The sequence below is a fragment of the Leptosomus discolor genome, chromosome Z (genome assembly GCF_034619465.1).
Source record: "Leptosomus discolor isolate bLepDis1 chromosome Z, bLepDis1.hap2, whole genome shotgun sequence".
Classification (NCBI taxonomy): Eukaryota; Metazoa; Chordata; class Aves; order Leptosomiformes; family Leptosomidae; genus Leptosomus; species Leptosomus discolor.
Window position 1 is genome coordinate 24,980,726 of NC_141419.1, and position 14,473 is coordinate 24,995,198.

Here is a 14,473-nt window from a genome sequence, read left to right on the forward strand (position 1 = left end):
TAGCCTTCTTTAGTCTTAAAGAAAACTAAGAAAAAAAGGAAGAGTCAGTGAGGATCCTTCCTACATACTGAAAGGGAGGTTGACACCTTTCACTAAAAGGTTATCTATATGAGAAGAATGTAGGTGGTCTTTTGTACAGAGGCATGTAATTAAACAGTTCACAGATAATACTAAAAGTGCTCTGAACCAGCACTGTCAATGTTTAGTTTGTGTAAAATTACTGCAGGACATCTTACCCATTAATTAATGCAATTACTGAAACTAGGCACATCCTATATGAGAAAAATGAATTATTCAAATATCTTTAAGAGCATATTGACATTTTAATTGTATGCTGGCATTAACTTAACACTAAAAGGCGCTTTAAGTGTCTTTCAGTTACTAGATTTTCTGCTCTCAAATCCCTTCAAATTTCAAAGCAGTTTCAGAAACCTCTTATTTAAAGGGCTAGGCTGCCATCCCAATTCAGCATCTTTGTATGGCACAACCACTCCTTATACTGAATATAAATGCTACAGAAATGAAACTGGGTGTTACTTAACATCCTGTCTACCAATTCTGTTTTGCTATTTCCAGATACAGCAGTGGTGCTGTGGGGCCAGCAAACCCTACAGTGAATTCCCAGCTCTTGATAAATATGTCAGTGCTACAAGGGTCAAAGAATAGCACGAGGTAATCTGTGTTCCTCCTCCAAGCTGTCCTCACCAGGTGACTGTGGATGAATGCAGCTGGGGATCTAGTCCATCACACAATAGCTCTAATGCCATGAACCCTGAGCAGCTGCCTTGACAAATTAGACATGGCCTCTTTTATTGAAAAAGCGGATCAAGGTCCTGGAGCTATGACAGTTTTCCCCTGTTTTAGTAAGACAAGCTTCTACTGCTTATTGCAGCCTGGAAATGGATAGCCTGACTTTAAATCTATGCAGGCAGGCAATTACAGGTCAAGGATACCTGCTGTTTCCTGCAGCCACATTTGACATTTGATGAGCTCTATTTTAAATTTCACCCTTCTTTTATTTGTAGGATCCAGTAATTTGGTGACAGAAAAGCTCTGTTGATAATTTTCATCACCAGGGGTTGCACATTGACACAACCTCTTTCTTCTATTACCAATGATGGGTTTTTTGGATACTAAATAGCAAATGGTTCTTGCTTCTAATCTTGCTACTCACATTTCCAATTCTCTAGTTAAACCTGAAGTCTGTACTGTTAGTGAAATGTAGAAACATATTGTTTTCTGACGATTTTAAGTTAGTGTCAGTGCTGAAGTACAGGCATTTCTTTAGGTGTGGCACAGCCAGTTGGTTGTGTGTGTTGGAATATATCCCCTCCATTATTTTGATTTCCTCATCCTTGCCTATCTTTTGCAGTGAAAACTGTTCCTCTCCTTACACTTTCAGAAAGTTACTATAGAAAACCCATCAATAAATGAGCTGGGGCTTTTTTATGTAAGGTTTGAAATGAAGACTTAGTCACAGAGAAGACACACTAAATCACTGCCCTGTAGTCTATTACAATGCCCATGTTTGATTAAAATGGGCTTAAGGATATGGCCCTGCCCAGGGACTTAGCTTCCATCATCTTTTCTGTATGCCTTGTCTCCTCTCCATCTCTTCTCTCTCGTTCTCATAGAAACTTACAAAAACAATGAAAACAACTTTGAAGAAAGTCTGTTTTCAGAAACATCCTTCCAGCATTCTTCTTTCATGAATTTTATATACAACTTCCATTTTATTAATTAGCATCTAGTTTTCTGCTGCCACTGTTTGAACTTGAGGATGCAATCTGAGATGATTAGCTGTCTCTAGCCCTGGGAGCAGACAGCTCATACATGCAAGACAGAACAGAGGAAGGATCAGTGTTATTCCTCTGGACAAGTCTGGTGTGTTCCCTTAATCCTGAATGCACAGCTCTCTGGTGCATAGAATCATAGAACAGTTTTGGTTGGAAGAGACTTTCAAGATCATCAAGTCCAACCTTTGTCCCAGCTCTGTCAACACCACTAAATCACATCCCTAAGTACAACATCTACTCGTCTCTTAAACACCTCCAGGGACAGTGACTCCACCTCCCTGGGCAGCCTGTTCCAATGCCTGACAACCCTTTCAGCAAAGAAATTCTTCCTAATATCCAGCCTGAACCTCCTCTGGTGCAGCTTAAGGGCATTTCCCCTTGTTCTATCACCTGTTACTAGGGAGAACAGACTGACCCCCACCTCGCAACAACCTCCTTTCAGGCAGTTGTAGAGGGTGATAAGGTCTCCCCTCAGCCTTCTCTTCTCCAGGCTAAACAGCACGAGTTCCCTCAGCCGTTTCTCATACGAGACATGCTCCAAATCCTCCACTAGCTTGGTAGCCTGCCTCTGTACCCTCTCCAGCACCTCAATGTCCTTCTTGTAGAGAGGGGCCCACAACTGGACACAGTACTCAAGGTGCGGCTTCACCAAAGCCGAGTACAGGGGCACGTTCACCTCCCTACTCCTGCTGGCCACACTATTGTTGATACAGGCCAGGATGCTGTTGGCCTTCTTGGCCACCTGGGCACACTGCTGGCTCATGTTCAGCCGTGTGTCAATCAGTACCCTCAGGTCCCTCTCTGTCTGGCAGCTCTACAGCCACTCCTCCCCAAGCCTGTAGCACTGCTGAGGGTTCTTGTGGACGAAGTGCAGGACCCGGCATTTGGCCTTATTGAAACTTGTGGAATTCGCCTTGGCCCAGCGATCCAGACTGTCCAGATCCCCCTGTAGAGCTTCCCTACCCTCAAGCAGATCAACACTTCCATGCAGCTTGGTGTCATCTGCAAACTTACTAAGGGTGCATTCTATCCCTTCGTCGAAATCATTGATAAAGAAGTCAAACAGAAGCGGCTCCAGTACTGAGCCCTGGGGGACACCGCTCGTGACTGGCTGCCAACTAGATTTAACTCCATTGACCACAACACTCTGGACTCGGCCATCCAACCAGTTTTTCACACAGCAAAGCGTATGCCCATCCAAGCCAAAAGCAGTCCATTTGTCTAGGAGAACACCGCAGGAAACAGTGCCAAACGCCTTACTAAAGTCGAGGTAGATGACATCCACAGCCTTTCTCTCATCATGTCACAGGATATCAGCGACTCCAGTGTGGCGAGGTCATCAATCTTCTGGCATGTTTGCTAGTTATTAGCCTAGTCTGGCGACACAGTTATCTGGCCATAAACACTCTGCTGAGAAATTTGGTGCCATTTAACTGCTAACAATGGCTTTCTAGTATTTATCTGATATGGAGCTAAAATAGCGCTCCATAGCAGGTACCCCATGATTAGTCTCCGAGACATTCTGTTCCTGGACAAGTTGCTCATTAGAGCCATTCTAGGAAATTCAAGGTTCTTTGCTTGTTTGCTTTTAAAAAAAGATTTTTCTAGCATTTCACCCAAGCACCTAGTGTATGTGACAAACATAAATAAGCGCCCCCGCTCTAGAAATAGGGATGTTTACAGTAAGTTGATACTAATTTACCTAAGAACATTTCAGAAAAAAATCTATAGGGCTTTGTTTAGCATAGACTCATTCAACCAACCTCTGTTTAAATCCTAATGGGAAAAGTAATTAGGTTTTAATGTAGATGCAGATCTATAAAAGTTTAAATGGGGTAAGTCCTATGTCATCTTGTATTGTGTAGGTGAAATCCCTTTATGAAGAACTACAACTCCAAGTAACCACACCTCTCACTTCAAATCTTAGCCAACTGCTACAGAATCATACACAGAATCAGGGCAAATTTCCTACTGTCTTTCTCACTGCACTCTTTTACTAGACTGTGGACAAAAGACTTAAAAGAAGGATCTGGTCTGATTCAATCTTCATTGTTTCCTCAGCACTTGACACTGTTAGTGAACTGTGAAGTACTTGCAATCTGCTTTATGTTTGTACATACAATGGTTTGAGATATGGGAAAGAATAGCAATGTTCGTGTAGCTTCCTCCCAGGCACACATGCTTTCAGCTTATAGCTCTTCCCGAGCCCCATCCAGCCAGAAGGGACTACAGTGCAACTCCTTCTCCCATTAGCCTAACACTTTCTTTAGGATCAATCAATTCCTTCTGACAGTGCTAGGATGATGATAAGGGATCAAATGCAGAGTATTTTCTTCACCTTGAAAATCCAAGCTCTCCCCCTCAGACCTGCAAACACTGACTCAAAAGATAAGTTTTGACAAATTTCATGCCACTTTAAATCCTCTTCTGAATCATTACAAAACGCCAGCAGGAAAATAACAACTTGTCCCTGCTTCCTCTGATAAAAAATGCTTTGAATCTTTCAGATCCTTGCACCTATCAGCATATAACAGTATTTTTGTGTAAAAACATACTCTGCAAATATACTTCCTGGTGCAAAACTCATCCCTCCCACGATGAATACCAGTTGTTTAATTTATGCAAAAAAATCTGAAGTTTTGCTTTGCCATATATTTTTTTTACTCTCGTTTCATGTCTACTTGTAAAGTATCTTGTTAAATCAGCACTTTACACTATTTATCATAACTGTACCTGAAGTTTCATATAATTCTGTCTCACTGCAGCAGAATCTTCCTGAACATTTGCAGACTCTCCAGAGACAAGCATTGTCAGCACTTGGCAAATCTTTCAAGTAGCAATAATCACAATAAAATTTAGTAACACTGCCACTTGTGTACAATATGAAATATCTTCTGGAGTCAGGTTTTGAAATGAACAGCCCTTGGGCTCCCTAACAGCACAGCCCTCTCCAAACAGACAAATTGACTATTGCTAATGATGTCTAATTCTGTACCACAGCAAGGGCTGCAGTTATTAATAATAATATATATTGTACAATCTATAAAATAATAGATACTAATCTACAGGAGCATTCTTAACATCCAAATACACCAGCAACTCTTAACTCTGTAAACTGTGTCCATCACATCACATTTCTAATCATTTTTTTACCATTGTTACATGGATATCGACAAAACGCTTGTTAGGGAAAGGAGATACCACCTCATAATCTTCACTTAATGAGTGTTGAGACAAGTAAGAATACAAACACTAAGTCTGCTAACAGCAACACTACACTTTCATCATTCAGTGCCCAGCTCAGCCACATCCACTTGAACGCTGCAGAGAAGAAGCTGTAGCAAAGCCATGAAATTATAAGTTGAATTTGCAACCAATTTATCAAAACTGTGATTAAAAGGCAGGCTCCAGGCATTTATGGAGCGAGTGAGAAAACTGAGCAGTTGGCTGCATTTGTGCTAATGAACCAAGGACCTGAAAAGCATGAAGCATTTCTGAAGGGAGGTAGGAAGGACAGGAGGCAGCAGAGAAGGGCAGCAGTGTAATGAGGGGCAAGGCCAGCTAATCCTGAAGAAAATCACTTTGTTTTCTTCATGTAGGCCTCTCTATGAGTGCTACGCATCTACTCCCCCCCCTTCGTTAGTAACATGACTACAGAGAGACACAGTGCTACAACACTACTGGGTGTAGAGGGTAGAGCCTTGGAGCACTCCACAGGAGGAGCTTTACAACTGCGGAGGGAGGGAGACCAAGTACAATGGCAGCAGGGGGGAAGGTTAGATGGAGAGGTTAGGGAAACTGTTTCATCGAAGGTGAGAAACACAATTATATTAACACTAAAACACAGCAAGAAAGGAAACAAAATGTAAACATACTCTAGAACATGTTTTTTTTCTTTTTTTTCTTTTTTTTTTTTTTTTGTCTTGGAGAGGAGATGGAGGAGAAGAGGACAGAGGGGTGCAGTTTGCCCAATCAGAGCTGATTTTTTTTTTTTTTTTTTTTGTTCTGCAATAAGAAGAGCAGATTCCTTAATGGACAAAACGAAAATGCCAGTGGGATGGCAATGCACAGTTCCCACTCTTATGGGTTGCACTACACATTTTCATCTTGGCAAGAAATGTGATGTAGCTCAGAAACAACAATCCCAGAGTATATTTAGCTACTAAAGCTGTGGCACACAAATGTCACATTCCCATGAGTCAACCCTTTTAAAGAACCCCCTCTTCACGCCCCCACAGATATTCCCCAAGATGCCTGCACTGAATTAAAAGTGAAGCATATGGATGTATGTGACATCATCAAAGCACCCGTGTTGCAGAAAAGAAAGCAGCAAGTGGATTCTGTACAATTAGTACAATCAGTAAGAAGCCATTTGTGAGCACAGGAAAAGAAAGAAAACAGTGTCCAAAGGATTAGACACAACCAATGAAGAACAACACAAAGCACCTTGCAAAACAAAGAGAAAATGTTAAAAAAAAAAAGAATATTTTTTCTTTGTGAATGTGTGAAGATAAAAGAAATCACAGCAAAAGTGAAAACAAAATCTTGATAAAAGGATAGTATGCATAACATTTTCTGATTTAATTTTGTGTAAGAACTCTTTCCTTTGCCCTTTTAAAACAACAATTCAGTAATAATTTTGGAGCCAACTGGCTCTGACTGGGCAAGGCAAGGAGTAACAACACACAAGTAGATGGTAATGGTAAACAACCATGCGGTCACCTCTGCCGCCATTGTTTTGATTGTGTGTAGACTGCTTCCAGCTTTGTCAATATTCATAATTAGGCACCAAAGAATGCATGATATTTAAATGACCCTGTCAAGTGCTAATAAGGTTCTTTGGTAACCGTCACTCCCTGGGGAGGGACCTACTGAATGTCAGCCACCTCATCAGTTAGTGAATTGAAGTGAAAATGATTAGAATCAAACAGCTATAGATTTATTAATATTTTCACTGCATGCTCTTTCGAAAGCTGCTACTGGCATACAAGATGCTTTTAAGAGCTAGCTTTCCATCTATTAAGCACTGCTTCGCAAAAGATTGGCAAAGTAGGGACCCACACATAACAAACAGTGCCACTAAAATGCACACACATCTCTGCATTCCTCTGGGTACATAAAGGGCAGGTCTTCCACTATCAGAGGTTTCTGACACTGCTCCACTGTCTGATGCCAGCAGAAGAGCTGAGTTCAAGGATCTTTTCCTTTCTTCCTTCCTTTCTCATCAAATCTGCTTAATGACATCCCCTTCTCTCAGGGTGGAGGAGAAACACTTACTTTCAGAAGAGGCAACACTGAATTTTTTAAGAAATGTCCTTTCACCTCAAGCATTTTGAATACCAGGTGTTACCAACAGACTGGACAGAAAAAGAAAAAAAACCCTTATTTTTTGGCTGTCAGCATTGTCACTGATTTATTGCTGAGAGGAAAGAAGACTGCTAGGTAAATCATATGCCATCTTTAGAAGTGCATGTAGGTTTATCTGCCTTCACTCCTCTACATATGTGATACTCAGAAATCACTTTTTCTGAATTGCTCTTCTACAGCTGAAGAGCAAGGGCTAAGGAATTAAAAAAGTGAGAACAGTATCTCAGACTGAGTTTAAGTAGGAATTAGCAATCTGAACTTTCATCTTCAGCACCCTCAGTCCCTTGCACCCTGTTACAGTTTTGAGTTCAAGTATTGCAGCTGCATGAATTTCTTCCTCTGCTGAGGCTCAGCAGCCCACAGGTCTGCAGGGTGCAGACCAGCTCTGTGCTTAATTCACATGTAAAGTGACCAGGTTCTAGAAATTATCTTTTTTGCTTTAGATTTGCAGTTATTCTCCCAGAATGTCTACAGGATCAAACTCAGAAAAAAATTGTTCAGAGGCTACTTCTAAAACCAGTTGAAGGAAGAAGAGCACATGGCAGTTTTTCCCTTTTTTATAGGAAAAGCTAATTGCTGGTAGGTTGGAGACAAATTTGCATCCTCTGCCTGAGGGAATTAAAATCTTCATATTCCATTTCCTGCCACCAAGCCTAAAAGCCAAGGCTACTAGATTAATGTTTGCCATGACATCTCAGGAAATTTTACTGCATCTCCTGCCTAATTTAACTGGTATCCTCAGCTGGAAAACGCTTCAGGCTTCATCCCTGCTGGGCCGGCCAGGTGACACCCACTGCCTTCATGGTTAGGAACCGTGAAGGCTCTTTCAGGTCAATCCTGGGGAGTTCAATGAGAAATTCAGGATGTCCCAGGGCTGTAGAAGGCACCGTGTCATCTGGGGCTATTGTGAATAACAGACGTTGAGTTCACAGTCTGGTCCAGACCGCTGCCAGCTGTTCATGCAGCTCTGCTGAAGACTGTGCTGCAATGTTAACGTTACCATCATCCCCCGCTTCAAGGCTCCACAGCCAATGCAGAGAATTCAAGATTCACTGGGTCAGATGGAGGGGAAGGAATATGATTTAATAACCTACTAGTTTAGGCAGACAATGCAAAGCAGCAGGTCTGGCATGCCAGTAGCTTCTCCAGGAACAGCTGATGCTTTTGTCTAATGAGTTTTTCATGTAAAATGCATGAACAATACAGACTGGAATCCACATTTCAATTAATATTTTAAGTGTTTTATATCAAGTATTCATAGCAGAATGGACTAAACCTCATGTGTGTTCTTGCCCCTGGTGAGTGCCCTTACCACTCAGTAAGTGAGTTTTGCTCACATCCATCCTCCTTCTGGCCCACTGTGTACTTAATTAGTCCATACAGAGTGAAACGTCTTCAACAGAGATTGAAAGTAGCAATCTAAGAGCGCCCTGGAGAAGAGTAACAAGGACTCAGATCTCTTTAGATAGTGGAGCTATTTGAACCTAAGTCCCCTGTTTACAAAGGAATAATTTTAACCTCTTTGAGACACAGATTGAAAGGAACTGGGAGAATGACGGAGGGCCAAGATGGAATGAGGGGTCACCACCATTCTTACACAGGAGAAAATCTTCTCCTCTAAGTATGTTCAAGTGGCAAATCTAGGCAATTCTCTGCCTAATTCTCTGTATGTATGGCAAAGAGGGACTGGACACCAAAGGACAGAGCTGCCACTTGTAGTAGACCAAGCGTGCTTCAGCACAGGGCTGAACACTGTGAAATGACACTTAAATCCTAACTTTTTGGTGCTTTAAAAATGCAACACAGAGTCTCTCCCCACCAGCAGTCACCTCCGCATCTTTTAAAAAATGCTAATGACCTCATCAGCCCACACTCTCGAAGGTATTTGATGCTCAGGTCTCACTGGAGATGGCAGGACTTAGGCCCAGTGGCTAGGACTACTGCCAGTTTTACTTCAGTGGTTAAACTAGAGCAGACCTTCAGTATCTCCGTCATCAAGTAACAGAAATATCGTGAAACTAGCTGAGATCTGCTGTGCTGCCCTGGGAATTCAGACAAAAAGGCAATATAAAACTGCACCCTTAAGAACAATGGGAAGCCACTGATCTTCCTCTCCCAGAGAACAGGGCAGATCAAGTTTAAAGAGAGCTAAATCCTCACTGTTTCGCTCCTTCCCGTACACAGTCTGCAAACGCATACACTTCTGTTTGTTTTGTGTGGTTTCCTCTGGCAGTGAATTACCTAGGACTGAGTCTGAGATTGGCTGTTTAGTTTCAGGCTTTATGATAAGCTTTTAATTATAGCACAGGAGTTTCATTACATGTTACTCCGAGCCAGCTGGAAGCAGTTACACTTTAGTCCTCCCCCCGCCTCCCTCCTCACCACAGGATGTCATTTCCAAGGCCTTACCCTTCTTGTCTTGATGATTATGGGATGAAACTGCCACATATGGATCTGTATTTTCAGATGAACCAAGTGGATCCTTCCAATCCAGCATGCGTCCCCTAGCATCATAACCCTGTCGAGCGCGAGAGTCAGAAGTGGTGGTGCTTGGGACTAGGGAACTGGAGTGTCCTGTTTACATTATAAATACAGGTAGGGAAGACAAGTCTCATTAGTCACTTACCATGCTACCTCTCCACGCTCAGGAACGCACACACTGCTTTGCTCCTGTGACAGGTGAACATCTTGTCTTAGGCTGAGCAATGTTTCAAAAGTCCTTCAAAGCACGGCCCCAAGGAAACAGGGGATTTGGATCTTCCTGATCAGGGTGTTAAGAGGTGTGTGCATGCCTCGGGCTGCCGCTGAGCTGGTGGTTGTATGCTTTTACTCACAGAGTTAAATGCGCATGGAAAAGGGTGAGCACACTTCATCTGAGTCAAGCATCCTTTGGCTGGATTCAGTACACATGCCTGACCAACACTGAAGTGTCAGCCCACACTGTCTGGTACTGGCTTAGCTTAAAAGCAATTTTAAAAACAATTTAAAATAGAACAACTTCTAATACGGCTGAAACTGAAGGGGAATGCCAGAAGAGCTATAAAATGGCAAACCAGTGGCTCTCTGCCCCATGCCCCCAGGGGAATGAAGGACTGCTCAGCTCCAGTGTGCTCGCACTGCAGCACCACCCTCCAGATGGGAAATGTGCGGGGCCTGTCTGCTGCTTGCACTCGCTTGTACCCTCGCCATCAGTCCTGTCTGAGCTGATGGCCCAAAATGACTCTGAGATAAGCATGAAACTGAACACTGTTTCTGCTCAGAGTCACAGTGAAGACAACGCCTTACCGCCTTACCTCGTGGATCTGTGCAAGAACCCATAACTCCAGCAGCTGATGGACAGAGGTCTCACATGCCTTTTTTCCATTACAGCTACTCCAGACATTCTTAGTATTGTCCTGAGTAAGACTGATGAGCTCCTTGCCTATCAAATACACCCCAACAAACAGCACATTCACAGGACATGCCCTGCTGGAAACACCGCACAATTTAAAAGTGCTTTGGCTGGGGCAGAGATGTGGTTGTATGTCCTTTGCAGCTCTATCCTGAGAGGTACATCAGCACCAAAATGCTTGGAGTCTACTGGCTCTGAAAGATGGCTCCAACCTGGACTTCCCAGTGGCTTGAGCTGCTCTGTTGGTGCTGGGAAGGGGGCACCGAAAATCCATCCACACCACAACATTTTGACCACAAAAACACACATCTCTGAAAGTTCACTTTCAGCACATGCACCAAAATGAACTATTTGCAGCTGCACTCAAGGAGCTCTAGGCCTGGTTAATTTGATGTGGAATAACCGTACTTCCCCTTACCTACTTTCCTGAAAGAGCCCATCAAAAAAGGGGTTTTTGAAACTTGCTCAAACAGAAACTAAGAGAATTGGATTATTCACAGACAGAATGGCAGGTAACGCTTTCTCTTCAGATAACACCAGACAGACTGAGAGCAGCCCTCCTTTCTCCTGTCTCCTTTTTAGCAGCCCAGCAAACTAATTTTTCTTCCTTAGATCTGAGTCTCCCTTGGAGAGGACTCCAATAACCAGGCTCCAGACTGCCCTAGCAGGGACCCTCTTCCTGCTCCTTCCCTTGATGTCGTTTCACTGTTCTGAAAAATAATTTGGGGCTCACTGGGGCAGAGATAGACCAACACAAGGAGCCTAAATGTAAAGCCTCATGGAGAAGGCACAGAGATGGGCAGGTAGAGAATATGTTTCTGCCATTTATTTTAAACACTCCTTCGATAAGCATAAAGCTTTTGGAAGCTGCATCTCAAAAAGGCTGTGCTTTAAATGGCTTCTAAAGCCATACAGCCTCAGCTCTCAGAAGCGCAGAGAAAGCTCACAAACCTAGGTCCCCAATGCCACTCCAGCAATCCACAATGTTGGCCACCAATGCTCCCAAGCTTTTCCATGCAGCCATGTGTTTAGTTTTATCCAGCCCTTTCACCAGCTTCATGGCATTCAACTACTTAAGTCAGCAAAAAAGCTGCAACTTCTATTAAGATGCTGCTATGATTGAAAAAAGTCCTGCTGAATATTAATGATCTTAGAGGAAGAAAATGTCTGTCCTGCTCCGTATATTTTCAAGGAGCCCTTTTGATTTACTGCAGAGGATTATATATGGCAGCACTTTGCACTGTGTTTTGCATAGGACATGGACAGAACTAACTCCTGCAACTGGTATGCTTAGCAGGCAAAATAGGTCAAATTCAGTGTTCTCACCATGAAGCCAACCTTCAGCTACTACAGCTAATCATTAACACAACTTAGCACTGGACCTCAGGCTGAAGATTTATACTGACATGGGCACTGGATTATTTTTACCTCTCATGATTGGAAGTGTGGTTTCTCCCAGCACGCTTTCTTTAACACAGCAAACTCAAGGCTGTATTTTGTCGAAGACAGAGCTTTTAATGTTGCTCAAACAGAAAAGAGAAGCCAAACATTATCAACTTCTAAAAGGTCTCCATAAGCCACAGCATGGCTGGGAGTACCGGTAACACATAGTTAGATGGATGATGGACTCTGACCCAAATGTGCTGCCTGCTCCACAGCAGTCCTCCAGCAGGGCTGTTTGTTTCCAAAAGGACAGGTAGAGGTCCAGCAACTGAAAACACGTGCCCTCTTGAAGCACGAATACACTTGAGTGAGAAAGCGTTCACCCCTACACCATTTTACGCTTGTCAACTCCTGTGCTCATCCCCAAGAAATATGAGAAATAACACGACAGAGAACAGGCCAGAAAATGGAAATTATGAGACTTCCATGCCGTCTTTTCCCTAAGGACTAAACCACAGTGCCAGCATTCACGGGGTTCCAGTCTCCAAGTTAACACCCCATTCAGCAACCACAATAATGTGTACAATATTTGGTCAGCCTACAAATAGTGCTGCACTCAACATAAGAAAGCAATTAGTCATAGCTTGATAAGGAGGTAAAAGAGAAGAAAACCTTGCCAACTAGCAATCATATTTTATGCCTGTGTTTGATACGCATTTATATGCCCATATCTCTGTCCAGACACTTGCACTTTAGGTGTGCTTAAAGGAAGAATTCTAAGGAAAAGCCTTAAGTATGGTTAAAGAAAAACATTTCTTAATACAGTGATCTAAAGGAAATATATGCCTAAGGGACACATTTTCTGGGGAAAAAAAAAAAAAAGAAAAGATTTCCTGAACCATATGCTGCAAATACATAGAGAACTTCTTCGTAATGGAAAGCTTAGGCTTTGTGAAGATACTAATGCGTACCAGATGGTCGTTAGGTAGAGAAGGGTTTCACACAAACGTGAGAAATCAGTCTATTCACTCTGTTACTAATGTGTTAGCCTAGTACACACTGAGAAACAACCTTCCACACCTAATCGAGATAAACTTTCTTCCATCTGATTTTGAGGAACCAGGGCAGAAGCAGATTAGACCTTAATAGCCTGTCCCACTTGTGTTAGAGCTGTATTATACAAACACTTAGTACGGGGCAGTGGCTGCTCCCGTAAGCAGTATCACTGTGTCCTGTAGGTGCCTGAAAAGCCAGTCCCTCTGGATGAATTTCACCTCTGAGCAGAGTGGCTCCACAAATGTATGAGCTAGTTAAGTTTCTTTCATAAATGGAGAAAAGGCTGAAGTGCCAGGCAACACAGTCCTGGCCCTCTCACACACAGCCATTTTTAAAACCTTTACAATGTGTTGTATAGTTTGCAACATGTAGTGGACCTTTTTTTCCCATTACACCATTTTTAACCACTCCAACTGTACAAATACACTTTTCTGCAATTTGAGGAGGCTTTAGCTTATCTGAGATGTGGCCACTACCTCTACGTTAGTATTGATTAATACCTAAACATCTAAAAAAACAATTCTGCCTTTGTTTTAAAACAAACCACTTGAAAAACTGCAGACATAGTGATTTTCAAACTTCTTTGTTTAAAGCAAACATGTAAAACTCAAAATAGACACACTATTAAAAAAATCTGGTTTAGGTGCTTCCATTATTTGCAAAAACTTTTCATTTGGAGTGCTGTAATCAACTAACAGAAGGAGAATAAAAGCACTTAGTGTCTACAGCATGGATAATGATTCAGAAAGGCTGCACTTCTGTAACTATAGCTCATTCTGAAGTGCACTTGTAAAATATAAGGAGGGTTTTTTCAGGTTTAAAACAAAGACAGGGATTCAATACGTATTTGATAGTTGCTCTAATATGCACAAGTCATTAGGATTTCAGAGGTTAAGATGTCTGTACACTATCCTATTAACAGCTACAGCAACCTAATTAGACAATTAGAGGGTAAGGCTAAATCAATACTACAGAGGGAGAAAGGACTGTGGCTAGGGGGTAAAATAAGGGCCCAATTCACTAAGAATTGATGTTTCCTAAGGTAACTGAAGCTGCTTACAATTTTGCAGAGGAATCTAGCCTAATCTACTTGTTAAAATATGTGGCTCTTGCATCCTTTCTCTCTGACCTTCTGCAGCCAGACCTTCAGACTGCTATCTTCTCCTTGGGTGTCTAAACGCATGCACTTGAACAGCTACCTGTGTAGGCTTTGCACTTTACTTGTTTACAACCATTCACATGAGGTTACCCCAGAAAAGGGAGTCCACCTGCCAAGTTCAGGACGATGCTGATGCCAAGAATACAAAGATCAAGGGCTTGGTTCTCTTTTCATACATGCTGCTACAGATTGGCAGTAAGTCTGTTGAAGTGAGCTGATTTATAGCGGAGTAAATGAAGCAAATAAGGCCTTAAGACTTCTTCTGCAACTGGAGTTTCAGATGCCTTTGCATACATTTATCCCACTGGATCCAAAAGCACC

General features: G+C 42.4%; 1 protein-coding gene across 5 annotated transcripts in view; it reads right to left on the reverse strand.

The window, feature by feature from the left end:
• SEMA6A (semaphorin 6A) overlaps window positions 1-14,473 on the reverse strand; it is a 65,641-nt gene that overhangs the window by 14,811 nt on the left and 36,357 nt on the right. For 3 of the 5 annotated variants that reach the window (XM_086480548.1, XM_086480546.1, XM_086480545.1), the window contains one exon: window positions 9,573-9,737. The exons of the other annotated variants lie outside the window; for them this stretch is intronic. In XM_086480548.1, coding sequence (XP_086336674.1) covers window positions 9,573-9,737 — 165 coding nt within the window. The remainder of the gene's footprint in view (window positions 1-9,572; window positions 9,738-14,473) is intronic. 5 annotated transcript variants of the gene reach the window in all.